This window comes from Perca flavescens, chromosome 20 (genome assembly GCF_004354835.1).
Source record: "Perca flavescens isolate YP-PL-M2 chromosome 20, PFLA_1.0, whole genome shotgun sequence".
NCBI classification, from domain to species: domain Eukaryota; kingdom Metazoa; phylum Chordata; class Actinopteri; order Perciformes; family Percidae; genus Perca; species Perca flavescens.
This window is the reverse complement of record NC_041350.1, coordinates 32490179-32513205: the sequence shown is the minus strand read 5'-3', so window position 1 is coordinate 32513205 and position 23027 is coordinate 32490179. Positions and strand designations below refer to the sequence as shown.

The 23027-nt window shown below is 38.5% G+C and overlaps 1 protein-coding gene across 1 annotated transcript in view; it reads left to right on the top strand.

The window, feature by feature from the left end:
* nrxn3a (neurexin 3a) overlaps positions 1 to 23027 on the top strand; it is a 232902-nt gene that overhangs the window by 17133 nt on the left and 192742 nt on the right. Inside the window, exons 2-3 of the mRNA XM_028565234.1 lie at positions 4026 to 5172; positions 21758 to 21778. Of these exons, the coding sequence (XP_028421035.1) occupies positions 4488 to 5172; positions 21758 to 21778 (706 nt within the window). The 5' untranslated portion in view covers positions 4026 to 4487. The remainder of the gene's footprint in view (positions 1 to 4025; positions 5173 to 21757; positions 21779 to 23027) is intronic.

Genomic DNA, 23027 nt, shown 5'->3' with positions numbered 1-23027 from the left:
TATAAGTCTTTGGACGGCTCTGGTGACTAGTTTAAAAAAAAGTCAACTTGTATACAGCTGTATCTTTGTATCATTTAATAATTCTTTTGACTCTCACGTCAATTTGAAGTATTTTTTTTCTTTAATTTTGGTTTTGTTAATTGTTTTGTTTTGCCTGTGGGCCTTTAATTGGGACAATAATAATAAAAGCCCATCATTTCAACATCATCTTTGACTCATCCTGACCTGCTCACGACTACTCCTCTACATCTACCCTCAACAGTGCTCTAAGCAATGTCACGCGTTTTTACAGCGTTCATACAGCAAACATCTCCTTACGATAGTAAGATGTCAGCTGCCTGTCCCCTGTCCCCTGAACGCACGGTCTCAGTAGACGGCCCAGGCTCCACAAATGGCAAAAAAAAACAAACCACAAAACCTAACAGTGTTCCAGCCAATAACCGACAATGAGTTGGTTGAGCCATCACCGCAGCAGCATTAGCAGCCACAAACGAACTGTTGTACACTTTGCCTGAAAAGCGAGCAGTGGAAGTAAATATGTTACTTAGGTATTTTATATTTTAGCCCATGCAAGAGAGAGAGGGATATGTACGCTTCACATTCAGCATTGTAGATTAGTGGTTGTAATTGATCTTAATGGTAAATTTCCTGTGTAACATTAGTCTTCTGCTCACTTTCAAGGCAAAGAGTACAACTGCTCATTTGTGCTAATAATTAGCCTAACTCCTTGAATTGTATGGCGGTTTTTAGGCTACTTACGCATTCAGTTTTTTCATTCAGTAATTCAGTCGGTCCGTGATCGTCTGCCTCGCTTTCTCTCGCTGTTTCATTACAGCGGCTGTCTTTCTTTTTTACAAATAGTGTTTCACTTTGTCATAATTCCATATGAAGCTGCTGCTCATCTGTGTAAAGAATACACAATGCATATTCTCCATTTTAGCATCAGTAAATCCGAAATCTGTGATCGACATTGCGGTCTGTTAAAGAAAGCCGTGAATCTATCCGAAATCTATCCATATTACTTCAGCCTGGCTCGATCTAGTTGCACCTCCTCAGCCTGGCTTGGCCTTCGTAAAACGCACCTAGCCAGGATGCACAGATTAGACTAGGTCAAGCCTCGCTTTATCGGTTATCCTGAATTTATAAATTCTACTTTTTTAGCAATACCCCCCCTGGATACATGGTTAAACATAATTTGCTCTTAACAGTGTACCGCCGTGTGTACTTCGTCCACAGCAGTCAACCTATTCTTTGTAAACATTTACAATAATTCCCTGAAAGGACCAAGCAGGCCTACCTTGTTGCATGATCCAAATTTTCTTCTAAACTTGACATTTTCAGTGTATAGCTTGTTAGCTCGAAGTTTGTTGTTGTTTCCTGAAAAATGAACAGAGGTTGAGAACGGCAATGCAGAGAGCGAAAGGTAAGGGACATCTGGCGCGTGGCTTATGCGCAATTATTTTGGAAATGTACTTCCGTTGATCCAGGCTACCTGTGAACAATCCACCAAATAAAGGCAAACTCTTCTTCTAGAAACTGTATGTTGAAGACAACAAAATCCTTCATGTAATTTGTGTTAATTGTACCATCCGTCAGCACTGTCGCTGCCTCTGAGGGTAATTTGGTAATTTGGGGTTTTAGGAACCTGTGGGGAGTTTACTTTCTATACTGCCATCATTGAGTCCATCCTCACCTACTCCATCACCATCTGGTACGCTGCTGCCACTGCTTAGTCCAACGGGCAGTCTGCAGCTTATCATCCGCTCTGCTGAGAAGGTGATTGGCTGCTATCTGCCATCTTTCCAGGACGTGTATGCCTCCAGGAAGCTGAGGCGGGCAGGAAAAATTGAACCATCTTTTCAGACTAAATTGGTAATACAAATGTTTTAAAAGAACTGCACTCTGATACTCAGTGGTAAATAATTCCACATCTTGGCTTCTTTCTTTAAAAAGCAGTTTCGCCCAAATATTGTATGTTAACATAACCGTCCCCTCTAGTGGAAGTTCTTGTTAACTTTAAGTCAGCTATACATGTTGTTTAAACTGCTGCAAGATTGTGAAAAACCTTTTATATAATAGAGCAAAATTGGCCATGAAAGATTTTCAAATGTCAAAAGATTATGCTTTTTAGCTGTATTGCAAAAGTGGTGAGAAGTTTTTTTTTATTTGTGATTTTCAGTGCTTGCTTATTCAGACTATGACGTGGTTGCATTAATGTATTATTTATCTGAGACCAGGTTGTAAAACTATGAATAATGTAAGCAAGTTATGCTTTAATGTTTTGGTAATTTTTGAAATTTGGATTTAGGTTAGGCTGCTATTAACAATCCCACCTTAACATTTAATATGCTATACCTTCTGTCCTTTTTTCAATAATTTCAGAAGAAGGGAATTGTTTCCTCTAATGGAAAAAAGAAATGGTAACTGTTTTGGAGTTTGATGTCAAGCATGAATAAATAACTGTGTCATCAGCATACATTTGAATATTATCTTCTGGACAAATGGATGGTAGATGAATAATATACACTATAAATGAGGCAGTGTGCAGAGTTGCTGCCCAAGAAAAAAAGTTTATTGAGTTTTTCACATATCTTACATTACTTACATTCGATTATCCCAAATATGCATTATCTCAAATATAAAAATGAAATTATTTGATAATTTGGAGGTGCATGGTTTTCAGAGGAAATGGAAGTGGTTGTTAGGAAATAAAATGTAAAGACAATATTAAAGCAGCCACAATTTCGTAATACAAAAACTGTTAAAGTGTTATTTAACTAAAAGTACTATTCTTAGCAAATCAAATTACTAGTTCTGCAAAAAAAAAAAAAGCTATGAGTAATACGTTATACAGTATATACAATGTTAGATTATTAAAACTGTTGCATCAATGGTTATGTAACATTTTGCCATTGCTACTAGCTTTAACTACACCAGTGAACGTCCAGGGTGTCGATATCGAGATGTACAATAACAACACTTAAACATATTCTGCACTGTGTAGTTATTTACTTATTACTCTGTACCTCCTACTATGACCTGTGCAATATGCCAATTCATATTCGTCTGTATATATATTTGTATATCTGTACATATTATAGTATAGAATAAGTGTTTATAGTGTACATATTACCATTATTACTTTATTCTTATTTTTCTATTTCTTTTTGTGTGTATTTTTCTATTCTATTTATATTTAATAAACATGTTTTCTTATTTGGTGTGTTGCATCTGAACTGCTGTGACGAGTGAATTTCCCCAGTGTGGGATCAATAAAGTCTGTCTTATTTTATTTTATATACTATTAAGTAGTTTGGTCTAATGAGCTGAGTGAGTGATTCGGGGTCCCTAGGTAAAGCTAGGTATTGTTACCCTTTCTCTAACTGAGATTGTGGTATTATTGGCAGTGGTAGAAAAAGTATAAAACTAATAATACCACACTTACTCCAAGTATTTTCAAGGTGGAGCTCATTTTAACTACTTTATATACTGCTGGATAGTTTAATCTATTCTTTTTTATTGTGAGGTACTTTACCTTTATATTTTTACTTTATATTTCTACTACACAACATTTGCAGATTAATCTTTTAGACACACAAATCTATCAACTGATCAAATAGGATGCATCATAAGTTAAACTGCCCGGCAGTAAACAGTATATACTAGTGAAACAATTTATTGTTAAACTTGAATAGTTATGTGCCTACAGTCACTTAAAGCCAGGCAGTTGCCTACCCGCCTTATGTTAAAGGCCTCCCTGTTTCATCTATACCAATGCAATGCATTTTAAAAGCTTAAGGTACCACTGGGTACAATATGTGGGTAACCACAGCAACAGTACTGATGCTTTTGTTTTTTTTTCTCTCGGGGCATTTTCACTTATGTAACGTCTTAAGATTGTACACATGCATGTTACGTTATGTGCTGCTATCATGGGATTTAGATGCAAGATGTAGTATTAGTAGGAGAAAAAAACAATGCTGATGGACCCATTGTAACTCTCTGCCTCTCTTTTTTTCTGACAGTGATGGAACTAAGAGAGGCCAGTGGATCCCTTGTCAGCTCCAATTCCCAGCGGACAACATGATGGAGGAAATTCCTCTCGCCCTGACAGTCAGAGAAGTCCATTCCATAAGACCTTGCACTATGAGTCTTGATAGCATCTGTTCTGAAGTGTAAAAAGAAACATATATAGGAATAACCTCCTCCTATCGGTCCTCTCTTTAACCCTACGGACGAAAACGACCACTGCCCTGCAACCAATGGACAGTTTACTGATGTAAACATACTGACCCTAAGACTGTTAACCTCGACTGTTCTCCTGCTTCTGCCCTTTTCCCTTCAAAAACATATTTTTCTAAGAAATATTTATCAGAATATATCTCTGCACATACTGTGGATAAAACTGTGGATCACTGAAATTCAGTCCGACCCATCCTAAGATTTTAACACCCCTTTTTTGGATTACATTTTTTTTATTTGCAGCTATGGGTCTTGTAGGTTTTTCTATCAGACTGCAAGTATTCCTCAGCACATGTCTGGGACTGGACTTTTTAGGCACACCAGGTCAGTGGGCACGCTACCTCCGCTGGGACGCCAGCACCCGTGGTGACCTGAGCTTCCAGTTCAAGACGGAGGCTTCGGAGGCGCTGCTGCTGTACTTTGATGATGGAGGCTACTGTGACTTTATGCAGCTATCGGTGGTGGAGGGCCGAGTGCAGCTGGGTTTCAGCATCGACTGTGCTGAGACCACAGTCGTGTCTGACAGACGGGTGGACGATGGCAGCTGGCACTCTGCCACTCTGAGCAGGTACAACCTGCGCACAGTTTTGGTACTGGATGGTCAGGCCAAAGCAGATGAGGTGCGACCTCAGCGTCTGTTCATGAAAATAGTCAGCGATCTGTTCCTGGGTGGAGTGCCTCAGGATATCCGCAACGGTGCACTCACACTGCCTACAGTGCGAAACATGCAGCCCTTCAGGGGCACAATTACAGACCTCAAATATGGCATCTCGCAGCCCCTTTTCCTGGGAAGCTTTATGGTGCCCCTGGAGTCTGAAGGGTGGTGCACAGTGAACCCATGTGAGAATGGCGGTACATGCTCAGTGGTGGATGGACAGCCAGTCTGTGACTGCTCCAAAACCGAATACAAGGGCCGCTTCTGCAGTGAAGGTAACTCATACCTTTAAAGTCTCTGACACTGCTGACTTTGGCAGAACTCCCAACTGTGAAACAGACTTAAAATTTAGCTAGTTTGTTTTGTATTTCAACCTTTTTACATTTCTATTTATTGCAATTCCAACTGAAGGCATTATGCTAACATTGCCTTGATTTGAGATGCTGAACAGATTAGAGATGTGGCCAATAATTAAGAGGTCTGGGACCAAAGCCAGTTCAAGCTAGTGAAGAATTAAGCAAAATGACAAAATCATCCAAATAAACTATCGCAAACAAGACCTAGCATCATTGAGTCTTCTTTCACATTTGGAGAGCTGCCCCAGTTAGGCTTGGGAAAAACACATTTGGTTTTGTTGTTGTTTCCCCCTTTTTGTGCAATGATCCAGCTGATTTCACCCGTCCAGTGTAAGTTCATTTGTCATGGTAAAGTGCGTGCGTGCATGCATGCTTTAAATCAGAAAGCTAATCTAAGCATGGTTAAGCCAGTGGGGCACAGGTTAATGGCATAGGCCCTGCCGGCAGCGATAAGGACACCAAAGGAGAGAATGGGGGCCTCCTGATCCCCCTTTCTTCACCCAATCACAAGATGGCAGGTGTTTTATATCACATCCTTTTGTGCTGATAATTTTGCCAGAGCTGTGTTTCAATTGCTCTACAGCTGGCTGTGCCAAGACCAAAATTGATTTCTATTAAAAGAAAGCTCTTTACTCATTTCCCCCATGTAGTTCCTCCCTGCAGGCCAAATAAAAGGCACTTTCACTTGCTTTATATAAAAACTTGATTTACTGTGATTTGATGAATCTCGAGCACAGAACATTCTGTGATAATGCCTGTTTTGTGGTAGTAATTGGTGAACATGCAGTCAGCACATGAAATGGATCGAGGCAGGCATCTCTGCTCTTTCTCTGTGGTCTGAAATAACTCATGTGCTTAATTATTCACAATCAATGCACATTTTTCAGGCTTTCCAAACTAGAAGCTTCCAGCTGAGAAGTACATGGTAATCTGACTCCTTATGAGACAATTAGATGAGAGTCTTTTTCCATTTAATTAATTTAATTAATCAGAGGTATTTGTTTTAATGTATTTGTTTAGCTATTTTCCCCTCCATCTTTGACTTTCGAGTCCTCTGCTTAACCTCTCACAAATATGGAATTTACATCTCATTTGGGCTGACGCCAAATCCGCGGCACACAGACAAAAGGCCAGGGAATCTGGAATTTAAAGATTAGTTTTTTTTTTGTTCATCTATCTCTGCCAGTGTTTAAAATAAAGAAAAGGATGGAGTGGAGGGGTGCTGCCTGTGCCTGTCCTCTTTTCTGTGTATTGGTGGCAGCTGAGCTGCTTTGATTTTGCTCAGCTGATTGATTGGGTGGCATTTAACTGACAAGTTGCCTCCGAGGGTAGACATGTTTGTGCTTCACTTCCTCTCTTTTAGCTGTCTTTCACTGTAGACACATGAGAACAGCAGATGACTTGCTGGTGTGTAAAGTATTAAAGAAAATCTGGAGGAGGAGCCCTCTCTGCTCTGACTACCAGTCAAATATATAAGAGAGCTCCGATTTGTTATTAAAATATTACATGGTCTGCGATGTGATTGTTTGGCCCATCTTCCAGGCTCTCACATCCACTAGCTGCTCTGATCCAGGCTCTTATCTTAGCTGTTGAAAGCTAATCATGCATCACAATAGTTAAGCGTTCTCTCTCTTCACTATTAATGCTTTGTTTCTTATCTTGTCTGTTTCACTTGTCCTGTCTGTGAGTCTCTACTATTTTACTAGTCTTAATATTTTTATTTTTATTTTTTTCCTTTACCTAATGAAAAACATCACAAGTCTTATTTAGCTTAGTTTGTTAGTGTGCATTTCTTTAAATCTTGTTGTGCTCTTTGATGAAGGCCTCTAGTTCCACAGCAGCTGTTCTCCTGCTTAAGGTGGTCCACACCGCCGGTTGGGAAGGGGGTGTGGTAGGAATATTCTCCCTAGTTATCTGGAGAGTTTCTGCACAGACCTACTGACACTTCCCATACTATTACACTTGATGTGTATACTTAATATAGGAGGGAAATATCATAAGCTCAGCCACTCACTGCTACAACAGAATGTATATCTCTATTTCATGAATTATGAGTAAGATAATTGTGGAGAAAGTCACATGGTATGAATACAATACTGATGACAAATACTAGGAATTACAAAGTATTGAAGTGATGTTAAGAATTAGGCCACATAAAATAATGCAACGCACTGAACCTCCCAGACACAGATGCATGTTTTCAGTCCCTGTAGCAGTATTCTCCAGAATAACAGAAGTGAACTAGTTCTCTTAATATATTTTGTTTCAGTATATGTTGATACTGCTTTCATTTTTCATCCAGTCCTTCCGAATATTATAACACATCTATTACCTACATGAAATATATTTGGACTAATCCATACCAAATGTCATATGTAGGCTTGATATTTTTAGGCACAGAAGATACCAGGAAATTAACTACGACAGTGTAGTGGACATGTTTTCTTATGCTCAGCTGATGAGGTAAATATTGGTTAATCTGCAGGCTGATGTAGCTCGTGTTGAACTGAAATTTAACAGATTGACTTTGTTAAAACTGTGATGAGGTTCATGATATCAGTAGCAAATATGATTGGAAGATTTGTTTTTAGTTAGCTCTGACATTTCAAGGCTGATCTTCCTGCCAACACCGTTCCACACCGCTGTGACACTAAAGCCCTGCAAAGTCTAGAATGAGGTTCATGGTTCAGGTTCAGGTTCATTACACCTCACGCTACCAAAGGATTTGACAGAGCTAATGACATACTGATGATTTTGCTTTGCTTGCTCTTATCAATAATAGGACCAAAATGTCTACATTATCCTGAGTTTGGCTCTAAAGGTAAGCTGGGGTCATTTATGGCAGTTTCATGGCGATTTCCTTATTAGATCGTCTTTTAGTGACCCAAGGAAGAAAAGTCATGGAATGTCTAAAATGGAAAAGCTTGGTTCGCTTAGCAAGAGGGTTTCTCCCAGGAGAAATTCTGAAAATTTCTGGCGCTATTTTGGACTAATTTAGTTGAGATGTATGTAAATATGATGTTTTCAGTCATTCTTAGTACTGGTGTTCCAGCTCTGTCATCTATAGGTATCGCCATGTCCTCCCCCTCCTGACTCCCTTTCGCTCTCACACGCACCGTCCCACCACCCTCAGCACTGTGATGCGTGACTCAGTGAGGCATCCATGCAAAGGCACTGGTGACCCTGTAGGTTGATAGGCCGCCTTTCCCAACTGTGATGTACAGCCTCCATGATGGGAGCTGTTCCCAGTGTTGATTCTTGTCTGGCTTTCCCTCAACTTGCCAGCCTGCCTGGTGAGTGCTGAGTGGAAGCAGGGAACTCGAGCAGCCCTGAGAGAACTTGGCTCGTTGATGAAGGGATAAATAACGTGCTTAATGAAGCCGGATTAGGTGGATTGCCTGCTTTTTGGATACATCAGGGAGAGAATTTGTCATGACTGAAAGCAAAAACTGAACCTGATGGGTCCTGAGATACTGAGCATCAAATGTCTGACACATATGCTACCTAAGTACTGCTGCTGTACCTTATTTCACCTTTTTTCTAACACAGAAATGAAAAGAATAAATAGTTATAAAGTGGACGACAAGAAGTAAGAAGCTATAAAGAATATTATCATTCTACGCTCTCAATCTGTAAAGATTCAATGACACACACTGTGTTCTCAATTACTGTTGATTTGTTACCTAGTGCACTGTATTTACTCAGGCTGTCCTCGTGAATTATTTGCACATATAGTGGGTCATAGTATGACCCACTATACACATTGTATGGTTTTAAGTTGTTAATACAACATTTATTTGACAAAGCACAGCTACACTTTATCTGTATCATCTTCTAGTCTGGTTTATTTAATATAAAGTATAAATAGTTATTTCTTTCTAAATTACTTTGTTGTATAGTCATTTTTTTTCAATAGGCTAAATACTTCATACACCTTTGTACACTAGTTTATCACTGAACCCAGCTATCACAACCCGCGCAACCCACCACCACAAGTAAATTCTCAACCTGTGAGAAACACTGAATACAATTTTTTAAATACTGAAAACTGCTACCATGTGTATTAGTTAAATTGTAGAATGTATACCTGATTAAGACCTTAAAGGTTGAAATGTTGCATCATAAAAGTTTTTGGAGCTTAGAATGTTTAGTGCGCTGACTACCGCCTTTGTAAGCTCTGGCTTTCCCACAGTACCACCTGAGTTTTAAACTCCGGTGGATTTGTGAGGACTATGGTTAACTGCTCCTCAGATCTCTGCAGGGTAAATCCAGACAGCTAGCTAGACTATCTGTCCAATCAGAGTTTTCTGTTACACGACTAAAACAACTTTTGAACGTACACGTATTCCACCAAAACAAGTTCCTTCCCAAGGCTATTTTGCAGCGGAACCGTGGCTCTGCCCAGTGCTTAGCGCCACACAAGATGATTGTGATTGGTTTAAAGAAATGCCAATAAAACAGAGTACATTTTTTTATCGTAAAGCAATTTACCGCACTAATAATATTAGCCTACTATAGAATAGAAATTAAGTCATTTATTTAAGTGAGTCAGTCTTATATGAATTTATAGGGGTTAGGCTGAGGCACAAAAATTACCATTTTTAGGGAAAGATCATGGCTTGGGTTAAAATAAGTACTTTCTAATGACTATGTATTGTTGTTCAGAAGATATAAATATTTTGATTATATGATTGTTACATGTACCTCAGCTAAGTATTGTTACATTGCTAGTTAATACATACATTGTGGAATAGGAATCTAAAATACATGAAAATGCTACAAAGCTAATCAGCTAGTCAGCTAAATCAGCTCCACGAAACTCTCTCTGTATTTCTCAGTATGCCTATGTTCAGAAGATTGTGTCATCCGGCGACTTTCACATGCAGAAACTTGAGTGAAGATAATGACTTCTTCGGAAGAGTCCATGTTTTTTTTAATCCTCCGTGTCCTCCTTGGCTACTAGCAACTGCGTGCAGGAGGGGTGGGTACACTCAAGCTTTAAAGTGATGGTTCGGAGTAATTTCATCATAGGGTCCTTTGCACCTTGACCTCGAGCCTTGACCTTGGCTTCTGCTCTCTGCTGCTACTGCTACCGGCAGTAAGACGAGTGCTTAGGGCCGTCTACAAATTACAACACCGAAAGAGATATAACAATTATTAACAGATAACTAACAGATATTAGCTAGAAAACATAACATTATCTTAATATTCTTTTTTGTTATTGCTCTCTATTCAATTTGTTCAATTAATTAATTTTATTTATTCTTTGTTGACCCCTCTCTTTTATGTATATTTTATGTTTCTGCTTTAAAAATGAGTAACGTTAATGTATTACTGTTCATTTGAGTAGTAATTGTAATGCTCAACTGTTTTATGAGAAATCCTTGCGGCCTATAGATACGACTGTTGTTGTGAAGCATTTCATGGGATCAGTAAGTAAAGCTTAAAATCATGAGCTTTTACAGCATAAAAAAATTAATTTGTTACTTATACATGTTTTAGTAAGTTGATAACTTATTTTAAGAAGTAGATCAAAATGAAAATAATGAAGTGTCTTAACTTAAATATATATTGATTATTACCTTTTCTTAACAAAAGAAAAGGATTGAGTTAGTGCTACTTGTCATTCTACTGAGCATCTTTCAAAAGCTGAGTTCAGTACTAAACTTGCCCGGACATGTTTTGCTGGTGAGTATCTTTCTTTGTTTTATTTGCAACATGTACTAACTCTATCAGCATACAGAAGTTGTTTTCACAAATTGAAGTTGTAGCTTGTCCTAAGCTAATTCACCGACTGTTGAGTTAGCATACTTTTAGCTAGCTAGTGTTTTAAGAGCACCATGCTTCAGAGCAGTCTTTTGTATCTTTTGTTTGCAGTGGTAGCTTAACAATGTTAATTGGCACTGAACTGCCATTAATGTTTGCATTCTGAAAAAGCATGGAGTAAGACTAAAGCCCATTTCTGTGCAGTTTTTTGCAAGCAAATTTCTTAGTTTTAAAATGAATTGGATTTGTAAAATTTCCAAATTTGAAACACCAATAAGGACTGATCTCTTAAAACTTTATAGACTTAGACATGGCCAACAGATTTAATATTTATAAGGCTTTTTTTTAAAATGATCAATTAATTATTTGATTTTAATTAAAAACAATACAGATTGGTAATTTGTACAGTCCAAATCTTATAAATCTCATTCTTTGGTATTTTTTTCCTAGTGATGTAATTATTAAAAACCCAAATTCATAGAGGAGCAGTTTAGCATATTTTTTTAAATTATTTTTTGAGTCTGTGGAAAAAAGGAGAGAGGTTACTGCTGTGGCTTAATGGTGTATCTCAGAGAAAAGGAGAATGATCTCTTCAAAGAGCAGTAGGTAAATCAGACACTTAAGTTCAGACATACTATACTTTGTGTTACTCTTGATTTTAAATATGATGACTAAAACACTGGCATTGATTCTGACTATAGCAGGATGGTGGGGATATTGTCAACGAAGTGATGAAGATTGTCATATCCAGAGGTGCCACCATGTCTGATCCAACCAGCGCGAGGATCTTCATTGAGGGAACAGAAGTCCTGCAAGACCTGGACGTACCCAGAGCCTGTGCCTTGCTAATGGGGCTGATATACGGACTCAACCTCAACTACCCAAAATAACTGAAAAATACTTTTGAGGTATTTCAAAAGATATTCCTTGAGCTGGATGGGCTGAAAGCCAGTCTGAAGGTAATGTCTTTAAAGAGTAAACTGCTGTGCTAAAATTTTTTTAACATATCCTTTTTTAACATATCCTGTTGTCCTCAAATTCAACAGGATATGTTGCACGGTTATGTTTGTAAAGTTTTGTTGTGCAAGAAATAACAGTAATGTTGACAGTCGGCACTTCATTAGGTACACCTACTTACAATGCTTAATAATAAAATAACGTTATATCTTTCAGAGTTGACATTTCCGACCATAGACCTGTTTTATTCAGTCTATGCCGTAGACCTATAGTTTCCGACTGGGAACCCAGAAATTCCGACATACCATGTCAAATTGAACACAACATAGTCCATGTCCCTCACCTGGCATCATGGTGGTACCAAAAGTCGGAAGAAAGCGGCAGAGTCTTATTTGATTATGACTGTGTCAGATAAAAGCAAGTGCCTCGCAGTGGAAGGTGGTAAAATAAGTGGACAATTAATTTGAAAATACATTTGAGAAGCGCGCACAAGGAGGCTTAGCTTACCTTAACAAGCAGTGACAGGGCAAGGAGAACGCAAAGCCCCCTTCCCCCGAAACAGAAGATAATCCCGGGCCGGTACAGGGCATGGATGTATGGGGCCAGGGCAGCATGATGGAGACAACCGTAGGACAGAGAACAGTACAGGAGGGCTTTCACTGGCGACCCGATAGCTGCTGGTTAGTAAATACGCAGGAACACTAAAAACGTGAGGAAGCGTGGGTTAATATGTGTATTGATACTGGGATGTCGAGCTACACAACTGTGTGAGTTGATTGACTTCAAAAAGTTCGCCACTTTACTCGAACCAAAGTTCAAAACACGTGTTGATGTATCTCTTCTTTAGTCTGTTGGCTATTTAGTTTTTGCACTCACTGCTGCGTCTTGTGTAGACTGTTTACATATTTGTGCTCATCATCATATGTAAATTGTATGTACTGGTGTTATTGTTACATTGATAAATTGTGAATAAATATTTCTAAAATGTTATGTTTTTGTTATTATCACACAATACTTTTTTCTGACCTTTTTGAATCTTGCCCCCGACAAATAACCCATATTACAAAAAAAGACTAAAACTAAGAAAAACTAAAACTAAGCATTTTAACTAAACTAGCAAACCCGCTTTAAAACCTAATTAAAACTAAACTGAATTTGAAAAAAAAGTCAAAACGAAATAAAAATAAATAAATAATAAATAATAAAATAATCTTGGTTCTTGCCAGTTTTTTGGAAGTGTTAATATGTATCGGACACTATTTACAAAGTCCCTTGGAAAACATGCCTCTATATTCGCCATGGAGAATACATGTAGCTGTTTGTTTTTTCCAACACCAGCAACATTTAATTTATGTATTCCTTTTCACATGGTGCATGGTGTATGCACAGAGAATAAAGCACTGGATTCAGGGGATTGGTCCTCCAAAATTTACATACATTTCTTTAAGGGCAACTTCCTTGTAAGAGCCTGCAAGTAATTGACTTAGAAGGTTGAAAAATACTGAAGTTCCCGTTAAAACTGATTTGCGTGTGAATTTATTTATATATTTTTTGTCTAAGTAGGCATGTTTATTTTGTTTATAAGCTATAAAATAGTACTATAATAATATAGTTTGAGTTTATTTTGCTTTTACAATAAAAGGTTTGATCATAAAAAAGGAATTGCTATGTGTATTTTATTCTGGATAAAGTGAATTAAGTTACTAACACAAAGTTACACAGACATTTCTGAGTAGAATGTAGGTAAAATAAATAAGTTAAAATAGCCTAAATTAAGTAATTTAACAACTTAATTAACCTAAACATTTTCATGAAATTTAAGTAGATTTACTTTAATTAAGCTTGTTAGTCATATATAGTTGATTGTACCTAAATAATTGAGTTAGCCTTAATATAAAAGAATCACGGAATTTACTCAATAATGGCTGAGTTGGAACTACTTAATAAAGTCCATGCAAATTGTTACCTTAATTTTGAGTGTAATAGACAAACCGTCATTAAAACTTATAATTTTTTTATAACGTTATATGCTTGCAACAGTCATGCAAAGTGGAATGCAAAAGATAACACAACATTAAATACATTTAACAGAATTTTATTTAAAAGACGGTCCTGTGCTTATAGTTCTACAGGCTCCAAACCCTAGGTCATAACGTTACTGCCAGCTGAACGATAGAGTCCCAGTGGTGGCACTGTATTCTAGTTTGATGGGGAAAGTGACATGAGGGTGCCAGGGTCCAGGGCCCAGTTTTTCAAAAAATTTTATCTGGATCAAATTGATGCAGTTTTGGAAATCCCATGTTTTGCTATCCAGGATCACCTGATCCATCTTACTTTTATGCCAGTTTTTTAAGGGAACATGGGATTGGATCACTGTAATCCAAATACCAACATTTTACATTCTTTATTTTGTTTATTTTGTTTGTTTATATTTATTTATCTTGTTTTTTGTTTTGGGTTTTTTGTTTACCATATCTCATTAGATGTGACATGCTTCAGATATGCTTCAAATATGAAGAAATGTATATATCATCAGTAAACATTGATTTTGTGATCATTCACTTAAAAAAAAACACTCTCTGATTTTAATTGGTTCGAAAAATCACAACTGAATCCACCCTTCTGATGGGATTAGGAAAATCCTGTTTTTTTGGATTAAATATATCCCAAACCAAGTTCAAAGTTTTGAAAAACCCAAAGGGCAGGTTTGATCCAGATCAAATATAAGATTGGATTACATGGTCTGGTCTTAGTTCGGAATCCCTCTTTTGCTTTTGAAAAACCCATTTCCAAGATTTGATCCAATCCGTGATCTGAAATCCCACTGGATTACTTTTGAAAATCTGGGCCCTGGGGATCCTTCTACGGTCTGATGGCCATCGTCGCCCCTAAATGAGGGACCTCTAGTCCTTGTTTGTCCCTAAAGAGATTGATTATATACATCAGATCAAGGCAGAAACAGCTGATACGTTATAACATTACATTACTGTTAACATTACTGGTTGACAATGATCAGGTGATCGCTATGTTGCCGAGCTAACACTAGCAGCTGAATATGTACAACTTGTTAAGATCACACATCTAACACTTAAATCTTCTACAGTGAGGATGATGATTTAACAGAAACAACAGTATGGCCACAACACATGTAAAGTTAACTTATTTGCCATCTTATTCCATCCCACCAAGGGAGCATGGGAGAGACCCGAGGAAATCATGTGAGGAAAGAGGAAACAAGGAAATGTGTTTTAGAGGGATGAGACGTCCTTTCCTCTAAACGGTCACATGAATTCTTCAACTATTTGGGTGGAGTTAGCAATGGCTTTCAGCTGCACAGCTTCCAGGAAGGCTGTTCTTTGTATCCTTGCTCATAGCTCCTCAGAGATCCATCCTCTATCCTCCCTCCTCAGATATCCATCCTCGGGGCAGGCTTTGAGACAGCCTTCACGAAGGAGGGCCAGAACAAACTCCGGTTCAGCCGGGGAGCGAGGAGATGTCAGATAAAGAAAGTGAGATTCAGCCATTGTTAGTGGCCAAAGGTCTCAACTACAGTACTGCCAGAAAACGTGGACATGCTCATATTCCTAAAAAAAGAACATGACCATATCTCAGCAGTGTATCAAACTTGAAAAAAAAATTGGTTAGTCTCTGTTTGCACTTTGATAGTTGAGGGGGTACTACTTTGATTATGGTTTGCACTTAAAAGACTAAAACAAAAAAAAGCCTAAAGTAGTTCAGTTAGAAGGTCACACAAAGCTTCAATTAGAAGTTAGACACTTACTGAAGAGGTTAGTTATACAGAAGAGAAGCCAGCCATTTGAGTTTGTGTTAAAACCTTTCACATAATAAAATACTATTTTTCCAGTCATATTTTGTCATTGAGGTAGACATAGTGTTAAAATCTTGTCTCGTTCTTGTGAAACCAATCTCGTGTATCGTCTTGTCTTGTGAACGGAGTGTCTCGTCACACATTACATTACATCACATTACATGTCATTTAGCTGATGCTTTTATTCAAAGCGACTTCCAATTAAGGGCTTTCAACCTTGAAGGTACAAACTCCGGACTAAGCCAAGCTACAAAGAGCCATATGAAAGTGCAGCTATAAAAACACCCCTAGTTTTTAATGCTTTTTAACAGTCCAATGACCAATGCATGTTAGCAAACAAACAAACAACAACCTGTTACTCTATTTAACTTTTCACAGCACCTTTGTTCAGAAACTAGGAAACGCAACGTCTTTCTATCTCGGTTCCCTCTCTGACAAGTCACCGACGCTCTACCAGCAGTATGCCGTGGACACCCCAACATGAGCAGATGGCTTCAGCAGCCCTCCCTGGCTGTTTCTTCAGCCACCCGTATGTTCATATCAACATGAAGCATGGCTGCCAGTGAAATCTGTCAGTGAGGAGATTATGGCTGTAACAATATTAATAATGAAAATGCTAATAATCAAGCCCTTAGCATTGTATTGACTCAATCCTTTATCACTTTCCTGTGTGTGTGTGTACACATTACTTCCATGTGCCGATTTACCTTCCATGTGAATAACGTGCAGGAAACAATAAGTTAAGCCAGCACTGATGGAAGTAAGCAGAATTTGAAATACCTCATTAATCACTGCACTCTCCAACTTTATCCAACATGAATCATGAATCATCCCTTTAAGTAATCCACTTTGAGCTCTAATCCCCCGCTATCCTCGCGTTACCTTTTTGGTATTGAATTAAAAGAGAGAGTCATACTCTTACCTAGATTATGTGTCCACTGAGGGATAAATATGTTTTTCAAAGCACCAGTGAGTCCCCCCAAAGAATAGTTGATCTGTATGAATTCTTTTTATTTATTTATTTAATTTTTTTTTGGGGGCGGGAGGATTTCTGAGGAGAACTGGAGGATATAGATCTGTTACATTTATAACTATATAACTATATATATAACTATAACTACATAAGAAAAATATTTCAGAACTCCTTCGTACAGAAATCATATTGAGTTAAATGCTGGCTAGCCTGCCACTGGGAGTTATACATGACAACACACGCACACACACACACACACACACACACACACACACACTCTCACACAAATAGAAATACAGGGGAAATAAATTGTCAAAGGAAGTAGGTCATGATAGAGAACAAAATAATGATGACGAGTGAATACAGCTGATCATCAGGACAGAGAGAGATTGAGCTTTGAATGATGGATTAGTCAGAAAGTCAAACTGAAGTGGGGGAGAGAACTGAAAGATTATTTTGTTAATCTGCTCTCCCTGTTGTTACTACTTTTTATCTACTCTGTCACCAGTGGTTGGAAGTCTCCCTTCTGTCGCTCCACCATAAAAGCCATTAATGTGATGCTACAACAACCAGCTAAGAATCCCGCATACACTGAACTGGTACTATCTGCAGTGGAAAACCAAATTTCAGCAGAAAGATTACAGCATTGGACAAGCAACTTTGTGTTAAACCATGACCAATGTTTTATTTGCATTGCATCTCAATTAAATTACCTTTTACTTAAAACTCTGACTGTTTGTGCATATGCACCAACCAAAAGCTTGGATTATTCGGTCTTCTTGGAGATCTTGAATGGAGTCCTGCACGGGGCTCCAGTGGGGGACTCCATAGTTCTGCTGGGGGTCTTCAACGATCAAATAATGGAGACACATGGAGAGGCGTGATTTGGAGGGGAACAGCCTCCCTGATCTTAACCCGAGTGGTTGTTCATTGTTGGACTTCTGTGCTAGTCATGAATTGTCTATAACAAACACCATGTTCGAACATAGGGATGCTCATAAGTGTACTTGGTACCAGAGCACCCTAGGCCGAAGGTAGTCAAACAACTCCACAGTGGCAAAGCCTGAGGGATTGATGAGAGCCGTCCAGAAATGCTGTAAGCTTTGGTTGTGGAAGGGCTGTCTTGGATGGCACCCTCAACATTGCGGGAGATTGGTTGGAGAATTGGTGCAGTGGGGGCAGCATTACATTCAATTGATCACACTGTTGTGATGAAAAGAGAGCTGAGCCAGAAGGCAAAGCTCTCGATCTACTGGTCAATTTTCATGAAGGCCGGGTCTTGACCAAAAAAACGAGATCCAGGGCCCAGTTTTTCAAAACATTTAATCTGGATCAAATTGATGCAGATTTGGAAATCCCATGTTTTGCTATCCAGGATAACCTGATCCATCTTACTTTTATGACAGTTTTTTAAAGGAACATTAGATTGGATCAGTGTGATCCAAATACCAAATTTCAGGATTACCAAATCCTGTTTACCAGAGCCTTAAATGGAACCAACAGTGTAGCCTACTGGCTTAGCAAAGAACAACAGGTAGGCAAAATACCGGTGGTTTGTTTTAATTTTAAGAAACAGAAAAACTGTAATAAACAGAAACGTTTTACATTCTTTATTTTGTTATGTTTTTTTTTTTTTTTTTTTTTTTAATCATATCTCATTAGATGTGACATGCTTCAAATATGCTTCAAATATGAAGAAATGTATATATCATCAGTAAACATTGATTTTGTGATCATTCACTTAAAAAAACCACTCTTTATTTGGTTAAAAAAATCACAACTGAATCCAGATCCCAAACTAAGTTCAAGGTTTTGAAAAACCCAAAGGGCAGGTTTGATCCAGATCAAATGTGAGATCGGATTACATGGTCTGATCTTAGTTCGGAATCCCTCTTTTGCTTTTGAAAAACCAATTTCCAATATTTGATCCAATCTGTGATCTGAAATCCCACTGGATTACTTTTGAAAATCTGGGCCCTGGGTACAAGCGGCCAAAGTGGGTTTCCTCAGGAGGGTGACTAGCGTCTCCCTTAGAGATAGGGTGAGAAGCTCAATCATCCGTGAGGAACTCGGAGTAGAGGCGCTGCTCCTTTGCATCAAAAGGAGCCAGTTGAGGTGGTTCGGGCATCTGGTAAGGATGCCCCCTGGGTGCCTCCCTAGGGAGGTGTTCCAGGCACGTCCAGCTGGGAGGAGGCCTCGGGGAAGACCCAAGACTCGGTGGAGGGATTATATCTCCAACCTGACCTGGGAACGCCTCAGGATCGCCCAGTCGGAGCTGGTTAATGTGGCTCGGAAAAGGAAAGTTTGGGGTTCCCTGCTGGAGCTGCTGTCCCCGCGACCCGACCCTGAATAAGCAGACGAAGATGGATGAAGATGGATGGATCTTCTCAAATTCCATTCCATATAGCAGAATTTGTCAGAAATATTCCTGGTTTCTTGTAGAGAAGTCAACTTTGGCAACTCTCTGACTGTAATAAACACATATTTTTGTTTTCATAAAATAAAACTCTGACTCCTGTCAGAAGAAAAATATGTCTTTTCTTCAACACCCCCTCATACCGTAATGACAGAATAGGGCAATTGCCAATGACTCCAAAACAACATATATGACCGTTTTATTTAACGTGAAAAAGCTGCACGGTGACCGTTTTAATCACGTGACCACAACACCTGGCCGTACAAGTATTTAAATTTGTGAAACTAGTTAAGTTTAGGGAACAAAACTATGTGGTTATGTTAGGCAACAAACAAAACTTGGTTACAGTTAGGAAAAGATCATGGATTCGGTTAGGGTTGCACATTCTGCACGTGTGGCAGAAGTGTGGCTTCATAGTAATGAAGGTACTAGACTGGCCTGCTTGCAGTCCAGACCTGTCTCCCATTGAAAATGTGAATGTGTTGATGTAACACAGTGGTAAACATGCCCCTGTCCCAGCTTGTTTGGAATGTGTTGCAAGCATCAAATTCAAAGTGAGTGAATATTTGCAAAAAAACTATGAAGTTTATCAGTTTTAACATTAAATATGTTGTCTTTGTAGTGTATTCAATTGAATATAGGTTGAAAATGATTTGCAAATCATTGTATTCTGTTTTTATTGACGTCCCAACTGCATTGGAATTGGGGATTGTATAAGTTTGGTCTCATTTTGAATTGGATCATCTGCAGATTGATTCCATACCTAATATGTTATCATGAATAAATCCCTGTTTTAGTTATCTTTGCTGCCTTCTGTGATGTCTGCATTGATATATCACGGAAGCAGGTGGTTAAAAGATAAACTGCCGGTCCCGGGATTTAGCTAAGACTAACCAGAAGGATGGAGTTAACAAACAATGTTGAAGACTCTTCTTTGTTTGGGAGGGAAGAGGGAGATGCACCTGGTGGAGATCTTCGATATTGACACCTGGGTATAATTAGTTAAAATAGTAACATAATTCAATATTTTTTATATCTAAACGTAATACATAATAATTCAGCTGTTTGGGGCCCTTTTTGTTGGAGGCCGCAGGCAGTTGGCTACTTTGCCTAATGGTAAAGTCTGCTTGGGGTGTTTTTTCCTGTGAACCATTAATGTATTTCACTGGTGTTTCTGACCGGGATTAGTCGTGACCTGGGTATGTGACACAACTATGCCTTGGCAGGTGTGTTGCACAGGATCCAGAGAGCAGTGTAGTGTTAAGAGTGTGAAGTCCTACGCGGTTCTCAAGAAAGCTGCAAGCAGTCTTAACAATTTAAATCGAAAAGCTTGCATATGGGAGTCTGTAGTTCATAATTTTCTGTATCACAATCAATGGAACAGATACATTGTCTTATTTATGGGCGGCTGTGGCTCAGGTGGTATAGCGGTCGTCTAACAATCGGAAGGTCAGTGGTTCTACATGTCAAAGTGTCCTCGGGCACTGAACCTGAATTGCTTATAATGCTGCGCCATTGGTGTGTTAATGTGTGTGAATGTTCACATGATGAGCAGGTGGCACCTTGTATCGGCCACCAGTGTGTGAATGTGTATGTGAATGGTGCCTGTACTGTGTAAAGCGGTTAGTGTGCTCGTTAAGACTAGAAAAGTGCTATATAAATGCAGTCCATTTACATTTATTTTTTAATTAAATGTTTCGTACACCAATTATATTTTTTATAAAATACCTGCCAACCATTAGTTTCTTTAAAGCACTGAACTTCTTACATTTTGTAATCTTGATCATTTTGACCATCATTTTCATGTGTCCAGAGGGCGATATCGTGGCTTTGCTTAGAAATGGACACTATTCAGAGAGCATTTCTTTGACCCCAGACTTTTTATCATGTCAGAATTTCCACTTTGCTACAACATTAATCAATGCTAAAAGATCAAAGTGTAGTTCATATTTTCCAGGGTTTCACTGTGAATATTCATTCTTTACAGGGGAATCCTGGATTTTATATTTTTTTGGTGTTTAATCTGTCCAACACTTTACACAACATCTCAGCCTCTTGGGACGGATGCTTTAAGTCTGTTGGCTTGTTCTTTCATTCCTTGGACTATGGTAACAAAACTCACAAGTCACTTAAAGGATGACCTTATTTGGGGTTTTGGGTTGCCTTGTTGTATGCTTTTATAATTTAACAACAGCACCTGAGTATACTGATCAAATGACGTCATGTGTCTGCACTGAAAGATACCAGAAATACTTAAAGTCTGTGTCTTCAATGTGTTTAAAGATGGAGGGAAGAGATGCCTTTGTCTTCCCGCTGTATATTTCTCTCTGAATGCCATCTAATGGGACTGAATGATTCCAATAATAATAATAATTCCAAATCAAATGTTGCTGCTTTCACACCTTGTTCCTAAAACCTTCTGCATTGTAACTGACATACACATGGCTGTGCCCACTGCCAGCCCTCTGTATGGACTATGAATATTTTGCATGACAGTCAACATGCAAGTAATGAGTGTTTCTAATGCTGGTTTGTTTGTTTTCTCTGTCTCCTTGTATTCCAGAGGTCAACAACAATATGCCAGGTGAGTTTCAATGAATACATGTAAATATATGAAAAACAGTTATTATTTGCGTAGCTGCAGATTTCCAGACAGGCCAGGTCAACACAAACATAGTATCGGCTATGACCACACAAAGCAGCCAAAAAGAAACTACAATGAAGTAGTGTGCAAAAAAGTACATAATAGAAGATGCAACAAGAAACAGGCTGGAGATATAAAAAAAACTGTGCTTAGATTCATTTGCCCTTTAATTACAAAATACTATACTATTTATGTACTCTGTAACTTATTCCTTTGGGATTGGAAGTTCCTAGATGGATTTCCTTCAGCTAATTTACTTTATCTTTCAGAAAACTGTAGCTTTAGTCTCTGCTCACAACTGTAATACTGTAATATTACCATAACAGAACTTTGACACAAAAGTGAAGACAGCTTCTTGTTCATGGTAATAGGTTACTTTGATCCAACAAATGTTCTTATCTCACAGTTTCTTTCCAGACTTTCCAGGCAACAGTGGTTGCCTGGAAAGGCACCTGGTGAGTGACTGTTCAAGTGAGTTATTTAATGCAACAGATTAGATTATACTAGAAATGATTTGTCATTGTCTTGATGCAATTTGACATATTTCAAATGAACAGAATTCACCCGTTCACACCGGTTTTATTGGAAATCACCTACTGTGTGTCAAGCCCATTCGAATTTGTGCATGCTGGGTTGGGTTGGAAAATGTGAAGTAATCCACATTTCCATGTACTGTTTTAAAAATTGGATTAAAGATTGGTTTAATTGAGATAAACAGTTGTAAGCACTAATTCTCCAGCCATTAAACCATTGCGGAAGATGAGGGTGCAACAGAGCGGCAGTATGTTTGTATATGATAATATATTTAAAATTATTTAGAATAGGAGTTTGGTAGAGACCAAAAACGGAGCTAAAAGAGAGTAAATATCGGACTAACATGTAGCAGGTGGACAGAACCACGACTCGGCATAAATTATAATGTTGCTCCGTCACTGCTGGATGTGTAAATAAGCGGCTGTTTGCTAACAGGTTCACCACATCAACTTAAAAGGCTGTATGTCAATGTGTTCACAGCTTATTGTTGCAGAAAAATCTGTTATTGCAGGTTTAGGTCCATACATCAGGTCAGTGACTGTGAGCTCTGTTATTGAATTCAAGATGAGGTGAAATGTTTCCTCCAGGCTCTCACTTCTTCTAACTTGCTGGTATTTCTTTTCAAGAAAGCCACAGGAAGCTTTGTGTGAGATGT